At 36.9% G+C, this 26,354-nt stretch overlaps 1 protein-coding gene across 1 annotated transcript in view; it reads right to left on the bottom strand.

The window, feature by feature from the left end:
* Positions 1 to 4,204: 4,204 nt before the first annotated feature.
* Positions 4,205 to 26,354, bottom strand: part of PPA2 (pyrophosphatase (inorganic) 2) — a 100,219-nt gene continuing 78,069 nt past the window's right edge. The window contains exons 10-12 of the mRNA XM_010848347.1: positions 19,152 to 19,221; positions 5,652 to 5,688; positions 4,205 to 4,408 (exon numbers count right to left, since the gene is read on the bottom strand). Coding sequence (XP_010846649.1) covers positions 4,380 to 4,408; positions 5,652 to 5,688; positions 19,152 to 19,221 — 136 coding nt within the window. The 3' untranslated portion in view covers positions 4,205 to 4,379. The remainder of the gene's footprint in view (positions 4,409 to 5,651; positions 5,689 to 19,151; positions 19,222 to 26,354) is intronic.

The raw sequence follows: 26,354 nt of genomic DNA, 5'->3' as shown, positions 1-26,354 counted from the left end.
ATCCCTGTCTCCTGTACCATGTCATGAACCTCCGTCCATAGTTCATCAGGCACTCTATCTATCAGATCTAGTCCCTTAAATTTATTTCTCACTTCCACTGTATAATCATAAAGGATTTGATTTAGGTCATACCTGAATGGTCTAGTGGTTTTCCCTACTTTCTTCAATTTAAGTCTGAATTTGGCAATAAGGAACTAGTAACTTTGGTAACTTATAAATCTTAAAAACTTATAGATTTTTCTGATTTGAAATGGAAAATATTTTCATATATTTAATACTAATATTAAATATTACTATATTTAGTATTTAATACTAAACTTCATATAACTTTTATTCCCTTTCATTTTTTTCCTAACAGGAGGTTGTGATAATATTATACATGAGTCTACTATGAAGGCAGACACCTAGTTTTCCTTCTGCTCTTTTTTAGGGTGAAGATAACCTCAAACAGAACATTAACATGAAGAAATTCCCAGTGTGATCTATCCCTGTATCATCTAAACCAATGAGCTTAAAATTTTAGAAGACTGATGGGGGTACGGAAAACAAGGTTATGGCTTCACCCCCAGAAATTCTGATTTAACAGATTTTAGGGAAAGTCAGAAATCTGTACTTTAAGAAATATTCTAAGTGATTTCAGAGCAAGTGTTTCACAGACCCCAGTGGCAAACACCAATATACACCTTGGACAGAATATAGTAAGGAGGCTGAAAAGAGCATACCTGACCCAAGAATTTAAAGACGTGATCCACCGTATAATAAGATGGCAACAATAAGTAATAAAAATAAATCAGCAGTCACAAAAGACATCTGTATCTATGACAAGGCAGTGATTTATTCCCAGAAGCAAATCATCAAATGCTGCTATTGGTGAGCAAACAAAGTGCTAAAAATGCATGTAGTCCTTGATGGAGGACTGGATTCTATGAAATTCAGTGAGGTTCCTCTGCAGAATAATGGAGCAATACGAAATGTATCATATATAAAATGATTCAGTCTGTAAGTGAAAAAAAAGCTCATAAAAAGTTTCAGATATTTGCAATAATAGGTAGTTTGAGAAAAATAAATCTTGGACAGTTCATCCCTTGATTTTTTTCATATCCATGGAACTGGCTGTGGGTGTTACCTAAAATCCCATCCATGGGTCGGTTTGGGTTTCCTAATTTGTTTTAGGCACTTTTAAAAATGAATCATTATTTTTCTACCCCTTCATATCCCTGCAGGAGTTTTCCTTTATAAGTATATAGTGTAAAATCTATTCAGGTTAAAGTTAGTTCCTTGAGAATGGGCTGGCAAAAACCAGATATGTCTGGAAGATACTCTCAAACAGTATGAAACAGATGTTCACTGAAATGTAATTGTCACTGTAATAACAATGACTATGTGGCAATGTAGATTCTTATAAGAAAAGATAAAATTCAAAATGATGTATTTAAGATTAGAACTACATAAAATCCTATACTATGAAGGCAACTGTGATTAACTGTACTGTGGTGAGCAAGACTCACTGACCAAGTAGCATCTAAGTACCACTGACCACCAGGAGAAGGGGAGCTGAACGCAAGGTGTGAGTTACTCTACAAGAGGCCCACCAGACATGGCTTCTTCTCCAACTCTTAGGAGATTAATATGCTACATGTTACAAGCCAATAATCTATTCTTTGATAATTCAGCTTATTCTTTAGCACAGACCCTCTTCACAATTGAAAATTTGTATTTAACTTACAGTTCGCTCTCTGTATATGTGGTTCCTCTGTATCTGCAGTTCACACCCATGGATTAAACTAAGTATCAGAGCAGATCATGTAGTATTTACTACTTAAAAAGGGTGCATAAAACTGGATCCACACAATTCAAACTCATGCTGTTCAAGGGACTGTATCAATGGTTGTTCCCTGTATCTCTCTGTATGTATTATTATTTCCTCAACTTAAATCAAGTTGTTATACCATACAAAATTAAAAACAATAGATTCTCGCTTTACATTCTTTGATGTCCATCAGAGGTTTACACATTTCCAAAGACATCTCAAGTGAACTATTTCACTTGGGCTAATCACTTAAACTCATCTATAAAACAGGCATGCTCTGGGTTTTGCCCATATCACAAGGTGGCTGTAGGTGGCAAGCAGCATGCACAGCAGGATGGAAAAGCCATAGCATTCAGAGCCATGCATGAATTCTACTTCTGGCTCTGAAACTTACTAGCTGTGCAACCTCGGTCAAGTCATTGAACTTCTCGGAGCCACAATGTGAAGTGGGCAGTCTCTACCTTATAGGGCATATGCATGCACAACATACAGCAGATGCTCAAGAAAAGCTACCTATTATCGTAGTGGTGCCATGTAAACCATAAAACATATAATGTAAATGCCATGTGTTCATAGTGATAATAGAAAGAAAGAGGAGAAAAATATAAAAACAGAACTGGCAATAGAAGCACAGTACTGGGAGTGTGAAAAGTACAAGATGTGCTTGGAGAGGAGTAACATGATGTAGCTGAAAGATAGTGCTCTGGATTTTTATTCTCAAGAATGCAAAAGGCCACTAAAGGCATTTTGAGAAAAGTCTAACATTAAGGCAGTATCTATGCTTTAGGAAAATACTTTTTGGGAATGTGGAAAATGATCTGGAGGAAGAAAAGCCAGGGGCAGGACAACAACTTGGTTAAGAGACAAGAGGGCATGAAATTGGGCTGGAACAAGGGGAATGAGGCAGGGCACTGGGTCTGGAGGTAAAGAGCTAGATGGCTGTTATAATGGTCCAAGTGAAATGAAGGGGTAATGGGTATGTTAAGGGTGTAAAGTAATAAAAGAGGATAAAGAAACATTTAGATGGTCTTCTTGAGTAAAGAAAGGAGAAAAGTGAAAGTGTGAAGGTGTTAGCTGCTCAGCTGTGTTCGACTCTCTGTGACCCCATGCACTGTAGCCGTTGGACTCCTCTGTCCATGGAATTCTCCAGGCAAGAATACTGAAGTGGGTTGCCATTCCCTTTTCCAGGGGGTCTTCCCAAACCAGGGATCAAACTCAGGTCTCCGGCACTGCAGGTAGATTCTTTAGATTCTTCACCATCTGAGCCACCAGGAAAGCCCATTCAATATGGTATCAAGGTCCTGCGTGGGTGACTAGGAGAATGTTAATTCAAGAACAAGGGAGGATGAGTTTAGTTTTGTACAAGAGGAATCAAAGGCATTGAAAGAGATGTCCAATAGACGCCAGGACAAAGACCTGAGTTTCTTATGTAGACTTGGGAGTCATCACCATAGAGATGAGAAGTAAATCTGATAGGACTCAATGAGAATCAGAGTTTAGAATTTACAAAGTAATTATAGGAAAGAGTCTTAATAAATGTAAACACATTTACACAGGACTAAGAGGACAGCGGTTGGCTAAATAAGTCTCTATCAGCGGTGGACTCAAAAAGACATAACACTGTATAAAAATGAGAACCATTGTATCTACAAAAATCTTATTAGTTTACTACATTTATCCTTTTTACATTAACCCTTATAAATAAAAGCTAATAAAACCATTGGGTTCCTTCATGCATATAAATTAGGATTGGCCAAAACTCAGTGTTTCTCTGTTTATAATAGCTGGGACATGGAAGCAACATAGATGTCTATCAGCAGACGAATGGATAAGGACATTGTGGTACATATATACACAATGGAATATTACTCAGCTATAAAAAAGAAGGCATTTGAGTCAGTTCTAATGAGGTGGATGAAACTACAGCCTATTATATACAGAGTGAAGTAAGTCAGAAAGAAAAACACCAATATGGAATTTAGAAAGATGGTAACAATGACCCTATATGCAAGACAGCAAAAGAGACACAGATATAAAGAACAGACTTTTGGATGATGTGAGAGAAGACAAAGGCGGGATGATATGAGAGAATAGCATTGAAACATGTATATTACCATAGGTCAAACAGATGACCAGTGCAAGTTTGATGCATGAAGCAGGGCACTCAAAGCTGGTGCACTGGGACAACGCAGTGGGAGAGGGGTTCAGGAGGGGGGACACCTGTACACCCGAGGCAGATTCATGGTGATGTATGGCAAAACCACCACAGTATTGTAAAGTAATTAGCCTCCGATTAAAATAAACTAATTAAAAAAAAACTCAGTGCCTCTAAACTTCTGCTATGAAATTCAACAAAATCTTTTCATATCAATAAATATTCAAAGGCGACTAATTCAAAAATGTCAATGTTTATTTACACATTGCATATTGCAAAAAGCTTGAAGAAAAAAAAAGAAGTTTCAACAGGAAGTTAATTAGCAAATTCTGCCTGTTTCTAGCACTTGGGGGAGGTTGAATCTTGGCGTTCTTAGAGACTGGAATCCTGATGGCAGGTCTTCAGATGTTCTAATCACTTGCCAAGGAAGTGCCATACTTGATCTGTATTTAAAATGGGGAAGCAGGGTGTTAGGGAAGGGGTGAAGAGGGAGGGAGGAGGGAAGAAAGGAGAAGACAAATTAAATTTAGACTTTCCAGAAGTATTCAGACAGATAAAAACAATCAGAACTTAGGGTGACACATTTCTATACTTAAAGTCACTCACCTTTAAACTCTTGTTCTAAGTTCTCTCATTTGGCTCAGGTCTGATATTCTAGAGACTCCCACTTTATTTTATACATCTTGCTGGGTTCTTTAGTCTTTACTGATTAATACTGAGGTTAAGTATCCTAGCTACAGCATGAAAGGTCTAGGCAAACCCTGTACTGTAAAATGTGACTGCCTCTCAAATAGCCCAGATGGGATAGTATTGCAAAGAAACAATGTTACTTCCCCCTATACGGAATAGAGCTTGCCTCCCCATGAAATTATTATCTATAGATTTGCTCCTTTCTAGACATCTTAGAACTTGGACCCACAGTAAATAGTTCTAATTTTTTCCTCCAAACTTGCAAGTTGAGTATTTTAATATTTTATATTAAAACAAAAAGACAAAAAACCTTGCAATATTTTAAAAGACAGATGATACATACATATTTTGAAATTTTTACTACGGAACATTTTTCTTTCTCACAACAGCTTTAAATAACGGTAATTTAAAAATTCTATTTTTAATTCTACTTTAAATTTTGATTTTAACATCTTCAGTTAAAATGAGTGGGGACTTCCCTGGTGGTTCAGTGGTTAAGTATCCGCCTTCCCAGTGCAGGGGACACAGGTTCTATCCCTGGTCAGGACCAGGGGAGCTAAGATCCCACACACTGCAGGGCAACCAAGCCCACCCGCTGCCCACGCATCACAGCAAAATCCCGCGTGCCGCAACCAAGACCCGATGCAGCCAAGTAAACAAATAGTAAGAATATAAAATGAGTGGTTCATTAAAATAATGATAGATAAATAAAATTTCACCAACGCGGACATTAGAAGTCTTAAAATTTATCCGAACTAGCTGGATAACTTCACCAACAAAGTCACTGCACAAACTACTTTCCAGACTAAAAGTAATAAACATGTATTGTCTGAAATTAGAAAATAACTGATTTCATCTGAAAGTTTTAATAACTATTTTAAAATGTACTTTACTTAGTTTATATCATTTTTAATCTATTGTATTTTTTTTGGTCTCCACTACTGTAAACAAATAAATTTACATATCTAGCTCCTTAAGAACCAACATATACCATACCTTCTTCATTACTTCCTTTATTCAATGAAAATGAAACCTGAAAGACAAGAACAGAGTCTCTGTTATAACAAATGTTTAGATGTGCAAACTATACTCAGAATTTAAAAAAAAAACATAAAATTATAGAAAAAAGTTTACACACAATGGTTCTCTAACCTAAAAAAAATGAATACTCCTCTTTACCTTTTTATTATTATTGCCTATTCTTTTAAATAAACAAACTATAGGCTTAAGAGTCAAATAAGATAAAAAGCATTCTTAAAATTATTTTCTCTCATTAACCCATGGGAACTACTGAGAATATGAAGAGACATTTTCTTTCAGTTGCTTCCCTGGCTGGGGCTTTAGAATAAAAATCCGACACACACGTTCATAGACGTGCATGCACATGTGCAAAGAAGCACACACAGCTAAATTTAGCTATTTAGACAGCTAAATAGTGTGTGTGCTTCTTTGTCAAGCACACATGTGCATGAGTGCTAGAGTATTTACATTAATTTTTCTATTTTGATAACTGTGCCAAGATTCTTCGAATAGATATAATCTGTGGTAGACAAGATTGAAAGCAAAGTTTTTCTGAGATATAAGATTTTTTCCTAATTATGAATACATTTTTAAAGTTTGTTTTTTTTTTTTCTCAAACTTTATTGGGAGATCTATTACTCACAGAAAAGAATGCAGAAAGCTCCAAAATATTAGAATAAAATCTATGTAACCATCACCCAAGTCAAGAAATGGAACATGCCAGGCACTTCCCCAATCATAGGCTCTTCTCCCTGAGGAATAACCACCACTCTGATTTTATAACACACTTTTCAGATTTCAAGTTTAATCATCAAGTTCTAATTCTCTCAATCTGCTCAGCCTCGGGGGGAAAGAGGCTGATATTTGAGGTCAGTGGCAAATGTACCAAAGGAACCATGTACCACACACCTGAGTATTCAACCTAAAAAGCATTACAGAAAAGAAATGAACAAACTATTCTAACTAAAACATTTATCATTACATTTAAAAGATAATTCTAAGAACTTTTTATTTATTTATTCTTAAAATAAATTTCTTGGTTGGTAGAATATATTCAGAATGTATAAAGCCCCATTTTGTCAAAGAAAACGAACCATAACACTCAGAGACAATAACTATGAAAGTCTGGGAATAAAGTTTTTTCACATTTTTCTATAATAATATTAATATATGCCAAAAGGGAGAGCAACATTAAATTGATTCTTAAACATAACACTTACAGAAAATGGAAGAACAGCAACAACAACAAAAATGCACAGAGCTACACTGTAAAGTGACCTAATCCCAACCCTCACTCCCAGGAGTCACCATCACTACATTTTCCTTGTAAGAAATAAAGGGAGGATTTTCAGTTACTTCCTTCTCCTAATTTCTCTATAGGGGATGAATGTGGGCACCCTCTACTCATCGAAGATAAATTCTCCAGGAAAATGAATGGCTTTATGAGTGAGTGAGTGAAAGCTGCTTAGTCATGTCCAACTCCTTGCGACCCTATGGACTATACAGTCCATGGAATTCTCCAGGCCAGAACACTGGATTGGGTAGCTTTTCCCTTCTCCAGGGGACCTTCCCAACCCAGGGATTGAACCCAGGTCTCCCGCATTGCAGGCAGATTCTTTACCAACTGAGCCACAATATGCACCCATTCTAAACATGTGATCTCCTCTCCTTTCCGGCTCCAAAAATATTTCTCACGAATAATCATTTCTTTAATTTCTTTCAGACAAATCTAGTGTTTTCATTACCGAAATATTACTCTTTTAATCAACCAAAGAAGGCTTACTCTGGCCTCTGTCCCTATTCATGTATAAACTTCATGTTAAATTAATATAACTTTAATACAACTGCTTTTTACTCCTTCAGATAGTCCCACTGGATCCTTGTGAAAGCATTTTCACCTGTAGGTTACATTTGTTCAAATTAATAAACATGATACACTCAACCAACATAAAATCTTGCTTTACTACATGATATGAGAATTGATATTCTTTTACTCTATTAGAAGGATTCAAAATTAAAAAGAAAAAAGCTTCTGGTTTTTCATTCAAGTGCAGTAGGGTTTCAGTTGAATGACATTACCTTGGGTATTCTCTCCTGGCATTTTGTTTCCATGGTTCATAAAGCAATTACTCTATATTCATGTTTTTCTTCTTACAGTTTTATTGAGATATAACTGAGATGCAGCATTGTATAAGTTTAAGGTGTACAGTATAATGATTTAATCTACATCATGAAATGATTACCACAATATGTTTAGTGAACATCCATCATTATCATATAGATACAAAATTAAATAATTTTTTCTCAGGATTTACTTTTTTAAAAGATTTTTTTATACAGACCATTTTTACAGTCTTTATTGAATTTAATACAATATTGCTTCTATTTTTTGGTTTTGTTCCCTTTGGCCATGAGGCATGTGGGATCTTAGCCCCCCAACGAGGGATCAAACCCATACACCCTGCAATGGAAGAAGTCTTAATCACTGAACTACCAGGGGAGTTCCAGGATTTACCCTCTTAACAACTTTCACATATAACATATAGCACTATTAACTATATTTATCATGCTTTACATTATATCTCTAGTACTTACTTCTAACTGGAGGTTTGTACCTTTTGCTGCCTTCATTTAATTCTTCCTCCTCTCACTTTCCACCTCTGGCAACCACAAATCTGATCTCTTTTTCTATGAGTGATGAATGACCTACCACACTATGTTAGTTCCTGGCACACAATATAGTGATTTGGTATTTCTATACATTACAAAATAGTCACCACGATTAATCTAGTTACCATTTTTCATCACACAAAGATATTACAATGATACTGACCATATTCCCCTTGTTGTACACTTCATCCCATGATTCACCTATTTGGTAACTGGAAGTACATTCACTTTGTTTTCACAATTTCTTTTCTGATTTATGAGTCAATAAAACATGACCAGTTCTTATTTATCCATAAACAAAATGTAAGAGTATTTTAAGTTTGTCTAAGTTTAATAAATGTTCTCTTCCTTTCATGAACATATACAATTGGCTAAAATTCTATTTTACTTTCACCTTCTTTGTTGATCTTTGAGTGGTAATGCAGTGAAGCTTTTAAGCAAAAAAGGAAAATGAAGAAGGAGATATAAGGTGACTAGAATCGGATCTGGATTTATCAAGAAAATACCTTAAAGTTTTTTTAATAGTGAACTGCCACAAAGATGCTTATTTTCAGAATCACAAGTAAGAGAGATCTGTATGGCATGAATATTGTGGTGTGACCTCATTAGAAAAATCACACCCACAAAAAGTCTCCCCTCTAAAGGGAAACACAGTCCTCTTTGATAGAGATGTAAAGTGAGTGCCCACAGAGGGAAGGTCTCTTGCAGAGGCAGTCCAAGCAGTCCAGGTAAGAGAACCTCCCAGTCAGACTGACTTCAGAACTTAGTTCTGAGTTGGCTTGATTTCAACAACCAGACGCCAAGGATGGTCATCTTGTTCTGAGATGTGCAAGGAAACTGTGGCTGCCATCCTCAGTAGCTCTAAGCAGAGATGAAGGGCATGCCCAAAGGAGATCATCTGAGAAGCACGCAGCTAAAAGTCCTATCCAACAACTCTAATGAACTGCAACATTATTCTGCTGGTTATCACTCCTCATATTTGAAACTATTTAACAATATTCACTCACTGGTAATTTCCTGTTAGGCCACAGAACCCCAAAATACACACTTCTAAACTACCTGGTCTATCGATTATCTTTGTTGTGGACTTCAAGAAAAACCTAAATATGGCTTTGATGTGAATTTTTTTTTAAAAAAGACTCACACTCACATGAGACACTTGATGATGGATTTATAAAGTCCTTCATCTGGATTCATCCTTGATTTAGTATGTAAATACAAACATGCAATTTATAAGACTGCTGGTAAACTTTAGTGATGAGAGACGCCTGGAGTATATATTGATGGCGTTAAATGCCATTGGAACTCCTTCTAAGGCCCTGGTCTCCTGAATGCACTGCTCTTTACAATTCAGCTAAGAAGTCTTTACCTCAAATATAAAATGACCATCCAAAATTTCACACAGCACTGTGGACATACTGATTTACTGAATAAATAAGATCTACCCAAGGTAGTCAGAATAATACTTTTAATTAAACTTGAAATTTCCCCTCACTTTTTTCCTTCAATGCACTCCTCTCCATGTCTCCATGCACATCAGCATTGTCATCTCCTAGCTTGCTGTGCTCCAGATTTGCACTCCGGAAACAGCTTACAGTGGAAGTCTGGTCAGGCGAAGGTGAAAACAAGTCAGACTGAGACAGCCAAGACTTCCCTAGGAGGTGTTCTATCCTCCCAGTTTTAGACGTCTTTCCCCTTTTGGGAAGTTTTCCATCACTGCTGTGATCTAAAGGTCCACAGTATCACAGGACTGGGTCCCTGCAGCTAGGCAGGAGTATGGTTACTGATTCTCTTTGGCCTGAATTGCAGACTCTAACAGCTTTAAATCTCTGTGGCCACCGGGCTGCGTAGGGTCTGAGGCTAGGCCAGGATCCCACTGCAGTGGGTCTGGTTCTCTCAGTCCTATGTGCGCTGAGATTGTGTGCAGAATCTCACAAAGTTTAAACTTTGGGTTTTTTTCCTTCCAGTAAAGTAACTATAATCAGCACATACTAAGTTCTTACCAAATAACCTAATTCAAACTTCTCCCAACTTTGCATGCTGCCCAGAGGGTGTCCATTTCCAGAGAGAGCAGAATACAAGGAAAGTACTTGAACAGAAAGAAGTGTGTGGGAGAATTTTAGGGCAAGAAATTCCCAGACAGGATAAATGGTTAAGTACTACACTGAGTTGTTATGTTGTGCACATTAACTCACTCTTTCTCCTAATCCTTTCTGCTAAGTCTCTGAAAAAAGACTACTTTTCATACAATAATGTAAACTAGGTTGACTCTTCCACTGCTTATGCATTAATGGAATGGGATACCTCATGAAGAAGTGCTCTCTTCATCACTGGAAGTAGTGAAGAGGCTGGAATACTCAAAAAATATTCAAGAAGGGGCTTCTCTCCGTGGTCAAATTAGTTCAACAATACTATTAACACAATAGGGACAATAAACCCCAATATTTAATTAATACTTTCTAGCTGCTCTCCATTTTACCTGGACTACCTAATTCAGTTCTCCACAACAGCCCTCAGTACAAGGAAGATACTATTATTAGTTCCTTATTTTATAAATAAGGAAACCAAGGCATAAATAAGTTAAGCAATTTGTTTCCAACTGTGAATAGGAGTTGGGATTTGGATGCAGACAATCTGATTCCAGAAAACAATTTTTTTTTTCCTTGAAGTTTTGCTGAACCAAAACTAACATGGGATAAACTGCACACATTTATAGTGTACGGTTTGATAAGTTTTGACATGTACACACACACATACTCATGAAACCATTAACACTATTAAGATAATAATCATAGTCACTATCAATCCCAAGTCCCTTCCATCCCTGTAAGTGATTGTAATCCCTCCAACCAATCACCTGTTCTGTGTCAGTATACATTAGTGTCTGCAAATTCTAAAATTATAAACGGTATAATACATGTATATCTGCCTTTTTCTATTCCATATAATTTTTCTTTAATTCAGCCATGTCATAGCATGTATCAGTAATTCATTTCTTTTTATGGCTGAGTATTTCCTCATACGAATATACCACAATTTATTTCTATTGATAGAAATATGGTTTGTTTCCAATTTTTGTCTATTACAAATAAAGCCACCATAAATAAGTCTCTGTATGAACAAAGACTTCCATTTCTATTGGGGAAATATCTAATTAAGAGTGAAGTGGCTAGATCATACGGTAGGTATATGTTTAACTTTCTAAGAAAATGCCAAACTGTTTCCCAAAGTAGTTTTACCATTTTGCATCCCAACAAGCAGGGTGTGGGATCTCCAGTTTGGTTTTTGGTTTGCAGATACACATCCTCCCAATGACTGGTAAAGTTGAGCATCATCTCCTGTTTTCAGCATACCTTCTTTGGCAAAGTAGCCATTCGTATGTTTTGCAGTTTTTGTGGTGGGAGGGTGATGTTTTGTTTTCTTATTATTCAATTATGAGGATTCTTTAAGTTCTAGATACAAGTCCCTTTATCAGGCATACAACTTTCAAACATTTTCTTGCAGCACGTAGCTTATTTTCATTCTCCTAAGACTGTCATTTACAGAAAAAAAATTAATTTTTATGAAGTTCAACTTAACATTTAAACAAAACAGATTGTACTTGGAGTGCAAGGAGATCCAACCAGTCCATTCTAAAGGAAATCAACCCTGAATATTCACTGGAAAGACTGATGCTGAAGCTGAAACTTCAACACTTTGGCTACCTCATGCACAGAACTGACTCATTTGAAAAGACCCTGATGCTGGGAAAGATTGAGGACAGGAGGAGAAGGGCACGACAGAGGGTCAGATACTTGGATGGCATAATCGACTCAATGGACGTGGGTTTGGGTGGACTCCAGGAGTTGGTGATGGACAGGGAGGCCTGGCATGCTGCGGTTCATGGGGTTGCAAAGAGTCAGACACGACTGAGCAACTGAACTGAATTGAACTGAAGTTAGTGTTATATCTAAGAAATCTTGCCTAACTAACCCAAGGTCAAAATTGGTTTAGTTTTCTGTTTTAAATTTTGTCCTAGGATACACTTTAGAGAATTATAATACATAGTGCAATATATGGATTAAAGTGTGTTTTTTTCCCCCATATGGAATAATCAACTGTTCACGAACTATTTGTTGAAAAGATTATTACTTCAAAAATCAGTTTTCTACATATATGTAGGTCTATCTGTGGACTTGTTTTCAGTGATCTCTTCTGTAGTTTTACACCATTACTACACTCTTTTCATTACTGTAGTTGTGTAAAATGACTGTAAGTCAGGTAGAATTAGTATTCTAACCTTGTTCTCACAAAGTTATTGAGTCTAATTCTAGGTCCTTAGTATTTACATACATGGGTTTGCTGATTTCTACAAAAAAAGTGTATTGAAATCTGATTGATACTGCATTAAACCTGCAGATCAATTAAAGAATTGACATCATAACAATATTGAGTCTTCCAAATCATGAACATGAAATATTTTCCCATTTATTTAGTTCTACATCTATGGGCTATATGTGATAGTTTTCAGGGTTCAGGATCTTCATATATTTTTTTTCCAGATTTATTCTGAAGTGTTTCACATTTTTGAAGCCATTATAAATAATGTATTTATTTTTAGTTTCTAATTTTTGTTGCTAATACATAAAAACACAACTGTTTACTGTATACTGAGCCTGTATCCTGCAACCTTGCTAAAATCACTTATTATAATAGCTTTTAGGTTCATTTTATTGAATATTCAATATAGACATTCATGCATCTCCCTTTACAACCTGTATGCCTTTCCTTCTTTTTAATGCCTTACTGTACTGGCTAGAACCTTTGGTAAATGCTGAATAAAAGTAGCAGGAGTCAAGGCCCAGAGTTGTGTTTACAGAAAGATATTTTAAGTACAGATTTAATTTGTTTACACCTATTTCTTCTTCAGTTAGCTTTGGTATTTTATGTATTTCAAGGAATCTGTCCAGTTTCATCCAAATTCTGAAATTAACTGATGCAAAGTTTTTCTAATATTTCTCTACTGTTCTCCTGCTGCTGCTGCTGCTGCTAAGTCACTTCAGTCGTGTCCGACTCTGTGCGACCCCATAGATGGCAGACCACCAGGCTCCTCTGTCCCTGGGATTCTCCAGGCAAGAACACTGGAGTGGGTTGCCATTTCCTTCTCCAATGCATGAAAGTGAAAGGTGAAAGTGAAGTCGCTCAGTCGTGTCTGACTCCTAGCGACGCCATGGACTGCCCTGCACCAGGCTCCTCCGTCCATGGGATTTTCCAGGCAAGAGTACTGGAGTGGGGTGCCATTTGACTGTTCTCCTATTATCTCCCAAATCAGTAGTGATGTCACTTGTCTCATTCCTGACATTAAATATTTGTCTTCTCTTTTCTTTCCAGATCATTCTGGCTAAAAGGTTATCAATTTTGCTGGTCTTCACAAAGAATAAAGTTTTGGTTTCATTATTTTTTTTTCTGGGCATTCAAATTCTATTAATTATTAAATACTACAAAAACACAGAAAATGTAAAGACCATTATAACAAATATCTATTCTCTGGATTTTTTTTAGAGTTAACATTTTGTTATTTCAGAAACTTTATAACTGAAGTCTCTTTTTCTCCCTATTCATCAAAAATAAAAACCTTATTTATTTTTATTCCTTCTCAGAAGTAACTTCTCCTAACCACTAGGAGGAACACTGGCTGAAACCAGTATTTATTGTTCTTATTTATGTTTTAAAAATGTGAAAAACATGTCTGTTTATATTCACTAAAAATCTATCGTGCTACTTGGAGTGTTTTAAAATTTATTTCAACAATACACACAATGTTGCAAACATTTTTTTCACCCAACACTACACTTTCAGATTTTATCCATGTGGAGTTACATAGTTTTATTTCACACATTTTACCTATGGTATAGTATTCCACTGTATAAGTATACTACAGTTTATCTACCCAGTTTTCTACTGACAGGCATTTGTTCAGTTTCCAACTTGCCCATGTCTGATTATAAAAAGACAGGTATTAGTGTCTCTATAGAATGTATATCTAGAAAGGTAACTTCAGAGTAGTGGGTTATAAGCACCTTCAACCATACTAGAAATTACTTAACTGCTTTTCAAGGTAGTTATACTAATTTATATTCCCGCAAGCGCACCAACTAGTATGAGAGGTCTCCTTTCCACATGTTTAAAAACACTTAAAAATGCTGGCCAATCTGATAACCATGAAATTGCACTGTGTCTTAAGTTTGATTTCACTGATCACTGCAGAAATAGAGCAAAATTTCACATGTTTTCTGGTAACGTAAATACCCCCTCTTGTGAGTTGCCCGTTCATACTGCTTGCCCATTTCCCCCCTACTGGGTTATTTTCTTCCTGTTGATTTGAATAAATTGTTAATCCTTTTGTCACATCATGCAAAGATCTCCCAATCAGTGGCATATCTTTTAACTTATTCTGTGGTATCTTTAATTGTTTACAGATTAAAAAAACTTTGTTTAAATTTATCAGTCTTCTTTAGGTTATACCTGCCCCTTTAATATTTCATATAAACTTTAGGATTATCTTACCAAGTTCAGTGAAAATCCTATTGGAATTCTTATAAAAACAGATTGACTTCTTTAATTAACATGGGAGATACTGTCATTTTCATAACTAAGTATTCTCTTGAACTGTTGATAAGTCTATTTGGGTTGTCTGTTTGTTCTTGATTTAACGTAGTTATTTATATTTTAAACAAGACTGGCAATTCATCTATGTTTAGAAAGGTATTGCCAAAAGCAACTTGGAGTATTCCTTTCTGATCACCTATAAACCTCCTATGTCTGTAATGTCTTTGTTTTAATTTTGGATATTGTTATTTATGTCTTCTCTCTTTCACAGTCCTTCCTATAATGGTGGTTTAGTCGCTAAGTTGTGTTCGACTCTTGTGACTCAGTGGACTGTAGCCCCCCAGGCTCCTCTGTCCATGAGATTCTCCAGGTAAGAATACTGGAATGGGTTGCCATTTCCTTCTCTGGGGGCTCTTCCCCACCCAGGGATTGAACCCGGGTCTCCTGCACTGCAGGCGGACTCCTGACCGACTGAGCCACCAGGGAATTAAGTCTGTCCATGTTGTCAGCTCTATATGACGAAAACCCAGCTGCTGTTTTAACAGATCCTTTCCATATCTCCTTGTTTTCTATTTCATTAAATATTTGCTCTACCCTATATAACTTTCTTTCCGATAATGTGAAAAGACAGGAAAAAAACAGAAATTCTTGAGTTGAACATTTAGCCTCTCAACTTTCTTTATTTCTGCTGTATATTTAAAAAAACTGTTTTTGCAGCATCATGCAAGTTTTGACACAGAGTGATTTAGTTATTCATTTTAAATATTTTATAATTTGTTACAATTCATTTTTTTGGCATGACATATAGTAGTGTTTTTAGTTTCCAAACAACAAGGATTTTGGATTTTTTCTTTTAATATTTTTTAACTGATTGGTAACTGTGTTATACTACTGACAGAGAACGTGGTTTGCATTACCTCAACTCCTTAGCATTTTTTTTCCAACTCTTTTTGTGGCCTAAGGAGATCAGCCCTGGGATTTCTTTGGAAGGAATGATGCTAAAGCTGAAACTCCAGTACTTTGGCCACCTCATGTGAAGAGTTGACTCATTGGAAAAGATTCTGATGCTGGGAGAGATTGGGGGCAAGAGGAGAAGGGGACGACAGAGGATGAGATGGCTGGATGGCATCATTGACTTGATGGACGTGAGTCTGAGTGAACTCCAGGAGTTGGTGATGGACAGGGAGGCCTGGCGTGCTGCGATTCATGGGGTCGCAAAGAGTTGGACACGACTGAGCAACTGATCTGATCTGATCTGATCAGACTTATTTAACATCTTCAAATCTATCTTAAGATAATATTACCTAAGTTGATTAACCTGTAAGAATGAGTTCGCTTATTCTAAGCCCACTAATAAACCTTGGGGTTATAGTTTGTTTCCATATAGGCCCAGGATTGATGTGGTATGAATATGATCAAATTTGATGGATGACTGTGATGTCTTAAGTTATTCTGAGCAAGCAAAGGACAAATAAAAGTCGACAGTCCTTTGAAGTCAGTGCAACATTCAGTATATAGCAATAGAGAGATATGGGAATCTATACCTAAGCAATGCTGATTCAAACATCTCAATGTGGTTTTGAAGATACAAAGTGAAAGTTGCTCAGTCATGTCTGACTCTACGACCCCATGGACTATACACAGTCCATGGAATTCTCCAGGTCAGAATACTGGAGCGGGTAGCCATTCCCTTCTCCAGGGGGTCTTCCCAACCCAGGGATCGAACCCATTGAAGATCCCATCAATGCGGATCAAATCCGCATTGAAGGCGGATTCTTTACCAGCTGAGGTGGATTCTTTACCAGCTGAGCCACCATGGAAGCCCAAGAATACTGGAGTGGGTACCCTATCCCTTTTCCAGGGCATCTTTCCAACCCAGGAATCAAACTGGGGTCTCCTGCATTGCAGGCGGATTCTTTACCAGCTGAGCTACCAGGGAAGAGATAAAATGCCAAGTCAAAATGCTCTGACTACAAAAAATTTCATTATTACAAGCTGATAAAATCCTCTTGACTAAATGTTACCTAATCTGAGCTCCAAAATCACTAATGAGGCTGCTAAAAGAGCAATTCTTTGACTTACAAATTTTTAGTGGTGAAATCCCATATACAGTAATTTTCACTAGAGCTGATGAAGGACTGCTTTCTCTGCATTTTTATTTTCTACTACAGCTTTCTCAGTGAAAAATCAGCATAGTACCTTCTTCATCATTATGAAACAGAGCAAAGCTACCAAACCATATAATTAAATCTGGATGTTAATGTTTCTGAATTCTAATCTTGTCCCCCATATCTAACTACCTAGATCATATCCATGTTCTCCAATTATTTTAAGAGGACTTTCCCTACTAAAATGTTAGGAATTTTTTTTTTTTTTTAAGATGTAAGACAGAAACTTTCATCTTGCAGCTAACTTCAAAACAAGTCTGTTATATCTATCATTTATAAATTTGAAACTAAAAAGGAATAGTCCTTTTTTTTTTTTTAGCTGCACGTGGGATCTAGTTTCCTGACCAGGGATCAAACTCCGGTCTCCTGCATTGGGAGTGTGGAGTCTTAGCCACTGGACCACCAGTGAAGTCCCATAAAGTGGAATGGTCTTAATCTGAGATTAAGGGGAGACTACATGAATAAAGATAAAAAGTTATTAACTTGTTTTCCTCTATTTTTTTCTTAAAGAATAATAAATGAGAACTAAGTTCAGAATGTAATTGACACAGATACAAAGCTGAAAACTTGGAGAAAATAAACTGACATCGTAGCGTGCATGATTATCAGGGCTCTCCTGAACCTTTCTTGCCTCCCTGGAGCCTATTCTTGCCAACACAGCCGGAGTGATCTTGTTAAAATCTAAGTCAGATCATATCATTATATCATACCTTTGCTCAAAACCTTTCAATGGTTCCATCTTATTCAGAATAAGAAATGAAATTCTTAAAATAATCTTTACAGGGTGTTTTCCACAAGGTCTTTCATAATAATTTGCCTCCATTTTCACCCTAGACCAAACATTTTTGATCTCAGCTCCTCCTTTCTCCCCTAGACTCCCCTACTCCACCAGTCACTGTGGTTTCTTGGGTGTTTCGTGAACACATCAAGCACCCACTTGCCTCATGGCCTTCGGTCTGCGGTGTGGAATGCTCTTTGTTCAGACAGTCACATGGCATAGTCCCTGACCATCTACAAATCTAGATTCAGGTCAGTTCTCGGTTCATGCGGCTATCCCCTACTGCTTCCCAGGCACTACAGTGCCCGCCCCACCCCCGACTCCAGGTACTGTATCCCCTCTTCCCTGGCTCATTTTTCATCACTGCATTTATCACATTCAGAAACACTTTATATTTCACTTGAGTATTTATTATCCATCACTGCAACTAGAATGTTAGCTATACGAGGACAGGTTTTTGTATCTTCTCTGTAATACTGCATCTCCAGTACCTAGAATCTAACCACACATAGTAGGCAATAATTAAACAGCTGATTAATTAGTGAAAAACAATTCAAAGCAGCCATTGTGAGTAAACATTTTTGCTGGTCCTGAAGTAAAGAGCTAAACTCACTAGTTTTCTATCTGATAATTAGTTTAAGGAAAAAACCCCAGAAACCTTTAATTTATAGATGGGATTTCTAGCCTAAGATCACTCCTGAACATGCTTTACACAGCAATATTACTTGATTATCTGAATTTGAATTTTCTTATTTAGTGGTCTCCAAGTCAAGTATTACTTTACTAATAAATTCAGTTGCCTCAAGGCAGCATTATCACTAAGACCTGTAAAAATCTGAAGATATTCTCCTTAGAGAAGGAAAGTTTGTGAGGTAACCAAACTAAATGGAAAAAAAAAGGAAAAGAAACTTTTTTTTTTCTTGAGACAAAATGCACCCATGCCAGCAGCCAGTCACAATTTAGACACTGAGTAGATAACTTGTGAGGACAGGTTAGTGCAGAGGAGCACTAATGGATTTAAACAATAATAAACTGGTGAAAAATAGTATCATATGAAATTAGTTACATGGTTAATGTACTTCAGAAAACAGAACAACAGTAACAAGTTTGAAATCTAAATTCCTTGGATACAAAATAATTTTAATGTTAGTTTTTAATGTTATCCTCCCCAAAAGATATGATACATTTCACTGATAGATTTTTCAGAATTTCTGTTAGACTTCCCCATGACATTTACTAGAATAAAGGATGCTTTGGACATCTGTTGCTTACCGATTCAACTAATGATCTTGCTTCCTCTTGAGAGCAATGGAAAGGGCTATCACATACCTGCACATTTGTGCTGGAGAGGAAAAGAGAATATAACTGTTAGACAGGATAAAAAAGGAGCAATTACCAAAAATAAAACCAACTCTCAAACACTTTACATTTAAGTGTATGATCCCAGCCAATAGTTACAGAGTCTCCAGATCTCACTTGGTAACACACACACTCTATCTCTCACCCCTCTAATCCCACCTCAAAAGGAGACAAGGGATCTTCTAATGTAGAATGCTACAGCACTGTAGGAATGTGATTAAGATACCCTAAAAAAGAACCTGCATGAATATAAATTAGGACAAATGAGAGTCTTGTACATTCCTTCAGGCAAAGTTAGAGAGTGTTCCACAGCATTGCACTCTTCAGAACTTGAAAAAAAAACCAAATGATAGTATACAAATGTAAATACTACTCTGGTATATGTAAAAGGCATTCCACTACCCTTCACCGTTACTGAAGAAAAGAGAAACAAATTTGACCCACAGATCGAGGATCATAAGGAAGAATTTTCCTTTAAGTGAGGTGGTAAACACTGTAGAGGCTCAGACAGGTATGAAAGGCTGAGCTCAGAGTGGTGAGAGGAAGCCACATGACACCAAGACTGAGCTTCTGTGCAGGTACGCAAGTGCAGCAAGGCACGGACAGCAGCTCCTCCCACGGTCAGAGAAGGTTCTGTGAGGCCAGAGCCTTCAAACACAGTGCGGACCAGCCTACTCTCTCCACAAGTACGCCGCCCACCACGTCTTCCTTACTTCCCAGATGAAAGCATAGGCATTACTCCCGTCAAACTTTTTAAGTCTGATTTTTAAAAAAATTTCATCAAAGAAATCAGATTAAAGTGGATCCAGAAAAAGGTAGTAGAGAAGGGAGTTAAAACCAAATTAATTTTTTCAAAATTGAAGAAATAAATGATTAGCAGATCCCTAAGGGAGATAATTAATAGATGAAACACACACACACATACATACACAGGCTCCCCAAGTAGATCTTAGGCATACACATTATCAAATTTATTTTGGCGATGGCTTTATGAAATATTCTGGGACATATATGATAAAAAGATCTGTCTAGCTATTTATTTTTTAAACTACATATGTCTATAATCAGATACTGGATACACAGTGATTATGAAAGTGGTCATTTTGCTTTGTACTCAGACTCAGTGTGGAATTTGTTTTCATTCCTTGCATGAATGTTGATGTTTGATGAAAGCTGGCATTATCATCTTTAAGAATAAACTACTCTCTTCTCCACAGCCCTTGTTTAAGTAAGCTAAAAACTGAAAAAGGTAAGGTCTTATAAGTGAGATATTTCTCTAAAGAAAATCTAAATTTAAAAGGAACAAGGCAAAAAAACAGACACTGCAAAGTCTTAAGTGCTACTCCTCTGAAGAAAGCATGGTGTATAATGAATATGCTATACATAAGGTCTTACGTATATACACATGCATCCAGTCCTATTCACTTCATGGCAAACAGATGGGTAAAATGTGGAAACAGTGTCATTTTCTTGGGCTCCAAAATCAATGCAGACAGTGACTGCAGCCACAAAATTAAAAGATGCTTACTCCTTGGAAGAATAGCTGTGACAAACCTAGACAGTATATTAAAAAGCAGAGATACCACTTTGCCGACAAAGGTCTGTCTAGTCAAAGCTGTGGTTTTTCCAGTAGTCATGTGCAGGTGGGACAGTTGGACCATAAAGAAGGCTGATCACCAAAGAATTGATGCTTTTGAACTGTTGTACTGGGGAAGACTCTTGAGAGTTCCTTAGACAGCAAGGAGATCAAATCAGTCAATTCTAAAGGAAATAAATAATGAATATTCACTGGAAAAACTGATGCTGAAGCTCCAGTACTTTGGCCACCTGATGTGAAGAGCTGATTCATGGGAAAAGACCCTGATGCTGGGAAAGACTGAGGGCAAGAGGAGAAGGAGGTGACAGAGGATGAGATGGTTGGATGGCATCACTGACTCAATGGACATGAGTCTGAGCAAATTCAGGGAGACAGTGAAGGACAGAGAAGCCTGGCATGCTGCAGTTCATGGGGTCACAAAGAGTCGGGCATGACTTAGCAACTGAACAACAACACCACAAGGTTATTAACATTATAACTACACCAAAGGGAAACATTCAGTGGGGATTCTGGGAAAACGATGATGAGAGAAAAGGGAGTCTTCTGTAAAAATGGCTGTCAGATAAAATACAGAAAATCCAGTTAAGTCTGAAATTCAGATAAACAGCAAATTATTTTTTGTATAAATATGCCCCAAGTATTACATGAGACATTTAAAGTCTGAAATTTAGATTTGAGTGGGTATCCTATATTTTTATCTGTTAAACCTGATAACCTATTTCTAAAGTAAACTTCTACTCCCACAACAAAGCAAAGCCATCAACAGAAATGTTAGGCAAGAAAAAATATTCAAGCCAGTACTGTAAATTTTAAAAACCGAGTAAGTTAAAAAATATCCCCAATAAAATATCTTGACAAGTAACCAGTAAAACTTAGGAAAGTCAATAGGCTTTGCCATTTTTCACCCTGGACAAATTATTAGCATGGCTGTTTTAGGCATGAAATGGAAGGTATATACAAATGGACTTAGGAGACTCTTGCATAATATATAACACACAAAAGAGGAGAGATAAGAAGTAACAAAGCCCCTTGTAACTATTGCTGCAATAGTAACCACAACAATAACAACAACAATAATAATAGCATTTTATTGCTACAAATAGTGCCACCTTCCTCACTAATAACCTTCTAGTTAATGAAGAATAAAACCTGGGTTGCGATATGCTTTCCTCAGGATTTACTTTGGATGTTTGAAGGTATGATAAAAGGCAAGTTATCAAGAAATATTTTTATTTCCTCTGAACTGGCCCTTATATAAAAATTTATACTGATTCATATTTATTGATTGATTCAAAAAATTATTCTTATACCAACATATTTAGGACATTTTTAAATGCTGGGGACACAATACTGAACCATGGAACCTCCCTGGACATTAAAATATTCAGGGTTCTTTCTAGCTATGTCTATGCCCTACGGGAGGAAAAGCAGTACAATCCCTTCAAGGAAAGATGACTAAACTGATGGTGCTTACTATAAATGAGATTAAAAATAAAGACGCAGGGGAACGTCCTTGGCAGTCCAGTGGTTAAGACTACAGGCTTCTTATGCAAGGGCCACAGGTTTGACTGCTGGCTGAGAAACTAAGATCCCACATGCTATGTAGTGCAGCCAAAAATCATCATCATCATCACAAGGAAGAATGTGCTGCTTTCCTTTTAATAGTAAGACATTCAATATTTTGCTCTAAATTTATAATCATTGTATAGCCTTTGCTGACTACATCATTTGCTGACTAAAACAAGCAGACATACTAGCCCAAAAGATCAACAACATCAAAATTTCTGTGCACAACAAACCAAATTTCACTTACAAATAATAAAAAAATTAACAGATACATAATAAGGAAAATTAGTGATTAAATAAAAAGAAACAGAAAGAGAAAATTACCTGCAAATAATAAAAAATATCTAAAAGATGAAATTTACAGGACCAACAATATGGAATTTTAGTGAAGAGAAAGTTATTTTCTTCAAGACAATCAAATCAGACAAAGGCCCACACTCATCCCCAAGGACAGGGTCCAAGATTCAGATTGGTCAAGGTTTTTCTTTCTAAAGCAAAACAGTCAAGGACAACAGAGAGAGAAGATTTAAAGAGATACGAATGACGATGATGATTTGGGACCGCCTCCAGAGTTCATTGAAGAAAACTAGCATTGATGTAAATCTACATAAAGCTAAAAGAACTGGAATTATATATGGACTAAATACATCTTTCTCTGGAAAGGTAGAAACAGCTTCAAGACTTAAATAATTTGAAACAATATATATACATATATATGAAAAAACATATATACATATATTGAAAATGTCATATAAATATTTATATAATTTTTTCATTCAGTAAGCATGTTCAAACTACCTACTATGTGCCAAGTCCTATCACCTGGGCTAAAATACAAACTCAATTTAGACCATAAAAAAAGTAATAAAACGGACTCCAAGTTCTACCTAGATGTGTGGAAAGCAGCGATATGAGAACACAGTGAGGGTACAGTTAATCATGCACATAACAAATGAAACCACTTTGCAGAAGTAACATCTCAACTGCTTTTTTTGACGACTGAGCAGGCATTCATGGAGGAAAGACAATGAAAGAGGAGGAAAAGAACATGAAGCTGGAAAAGTCGGTTTAGACACAATGTTTAATACAGAGAAGAGCTGGATTAGATCCTATAATTGAAGAGAGTCACAAGAAGATTTTAAGCACAAAAATGACGATCACATCTGTATTTTTCAAAGATAAATCTAATGGTATGTCTTGTAAAGATGATGTTAAACAGAGTAGCTACAATATAAAACAATTATGAGTAAAGAAATTAAAGCAGTTTTATAATTAGAAGGGCAGCTGAGAATCAGTCAAAACTTGAAAAATCTGGATCAGAATAATGATCAGTGACATAAAACAAACTGGTGAAATGAAGAGTTCAGTCCTGATTTCTTAAGAATAAAGTAGATATATAAATCGTGATTAAAGAGAATCTGAGAAGAGTTGAAGAGTAATAAAACCAAATGACAAAAACTGTATTTTTCCTCCAGAGAATTTCAAGTTGCTTTCAGTAAAAACAGCAATAACTTAATTATCCCTGCTAAAAAAACTATGCAGCTTCCAGAGTAAACAGTAAGCAGTGGGGAAAAAGAATAAAAACAACAACAATAAAGCTTATTTGGAAAAAGAGAATTAAGTAATTTAGTAAATGCAGGGCTCCTAGAAACAGAAGAGTTACTACTGGACTTAAAACACAACATATATTTTTTTTATATATATTTTTATATATATATTTTTATATATTTACATATATATTTTTACTTTAAAATATTATCCAACAATCACTCCAACATGTATTTACTGAGTGGCTATTACATGCCAGGCATGTAGAATATAAATATGAATATTTATGAAGAATATAAAGAAGAATACGGCATCTTTATTCATTCATCTACATTTGAGGAAATTATACTCCAGAGGAGACAAATTCATAAAACAAGCAGTTAATGAATAAATGCAGTGATAAGACTATACAGCAGGGCAAGGAATAGCACTTTAGCTAGGTATAATGGCACCTTAGTGAGCACAAGGCTAGGATGAGGCAAAGTTTCCCAGAGAAAGCGAAGTCAAAACAAAGTCTTAACAGATGAGTAAGCCAGCCAGTTTAAGACGTGAGAAGAAAATCATGGCAAAGGAGACAAAATGAGAAATGCCCCAGAGATCAATAAAAGCACGGAGTTGTGAGGAGTGACAGGTGGTTCTAAGTTACTGGAACATGAAATAAAAGGCAAAAAGTGATGGGAAATGAGGCTGCGTGGCAAGAGGGACCAATTGTCTGTTCTCTGAAAAATTTAGATTTATAGTTTTTAAGCAAATGGCTCATCAGAAGCCAGAGAGCTTCTAAAACATACTGATACTTAGATCCTTCTCCTCAAAGATCCTAATTCATCAGATTTAAAGAAGAGGACAACAAACTTGAGCTTTCTGATGGTTTCCCTAGGTAACTGCGCTGTACTATATACACTGTGTGAGAGAACTACTGTGATAAACACTGCCTTCAGTTCAGACTTAAAGCTATTTACATGGAAAGAACAGGTAAAAAAGGAAGGTGGGAAGGTTTGGTAATCGAAGGCAATGGGACCCCACTCCAGTACTCTTGCCTGGAAAATCCCATGGGTGGAGGACCCTGGTGGGCTGCAGTCCATGGGGTCATGAAGAGTTGGAGACGACTGAGCAACTTCACTTTCACTTTTCACTTTAATGCACTGGAGAAGGAAATGGCAAGCCACTCCAGTGTTCTTGCCTGGAGAATCCCAGGGACAGGGGAGCCTGGTGGGCTGCCGTCTATGGGGTCACACAGAGTCGGACACGATTGAAGCGACTTAGCAGCAGCAGCAGCAACACAGTACACTGTAAGGAACTGAGTTCAGTTCAGTCGCTCAGTTGTGTCTGACTCTGCGACTCCATGAACTGTGGCACACCAGGCCTCCCTGTCCATCACCAACTCCAAGAGTCCACACAAACCCATGTCCATCGAGTCGGTGATGCCATCCAGCCATCTCATCCTCTGTCGTCCCCTTCTCCTGCCCTCAATCTTTCCCAGCATCAGGGTCTTTTCAAATGAGTCAGGTCTTTACATCAGGTGGTCAAAGTATTGGAGTTTCAGCTTCAACATCAGTCCTTCCAATGAACACCCAGGACTGATCTCCTTTAGGAAGGACTGGTTGGATCTCCTTGCAGTCCAAGGGACTCTCAAGAGTCTTCTCCAACACCACAGTTCAAAAGCATCAATTCTTCGGTGCTCAGCTTTCTTCACAGTCCAACTCTCACGTCCATACATGACCGCTGGAAAAACCATCGCCTTGACTAGATGGACCTTTGTTGACAAAGTAATGTCTCTGTGTTTTAATATGCTGTCTAGGTTGGTCATAACTTTCCTTCCAAGGAGTAAGCGTCTTTTGATTTCACGGCTGCAGTCACAATTTTGGAGCCCAGAAAAATAAAGTCAGCCACTGTTTCCACTGTTTCCCCATCTATTTCCCATGAAGTGATGGGACCGGATGCCATGATCTTTGTTTTCTGAATGTTGAGCTTTAAGCCAACTTTTTCACTCTCCACTTTCACTTTCATCAAGAGTCTCTTTAGTTCTTCTTCATTTTCTGCCATAAGGGTGTGTCATCTGCATATCTGAGATTATTGATATTTCTCCCGGCAATCTCAATTCCAGCTTGTGCTTCTTCCAGTCCAGTGTTTCTCATGATGTACTCTGCATAGAAGTTAAATAAGCAGAGTGACAATATACAGCCTTGACGAACTCCTTTTCCTATTTGGAACCAGTCTGTTGTTCCATGTCTAGTTCTAACTGTTGCTTCCTGACCTGCATACAAATTTCTCAAGAGGCAGATCAGGTGGTCTGGTATTCCCATCTCTTTCAGAATTTTCCACAGTTTATTGTGATCCACACAGTCAAAGGCTTTGGCATAGTCAATAAAGCAGAAATAGATATTTTTCTGGAACTCTCTTGCTTT

Source organism: Bison bison, unplaced genomic scaffold (assembly GCF_000754665.1).
Source record: "Bison bison bison isolate TAMUID 2011002044 unplaced genomic scaffold, Bison_UMD1.0 scf7180017864263, whole genome shotgun sequence".
In the NCBI taxonomy this organism is placed as follows: domain Eukaryota; kingdom Metazoa; phylum Chordata; class Mammalia; order Artiodactyla; family Bovidae; genus Bison; species Bison bison.
This window is presented reverse-complemented; position numbering and strand designations above follow the sequence as displayed.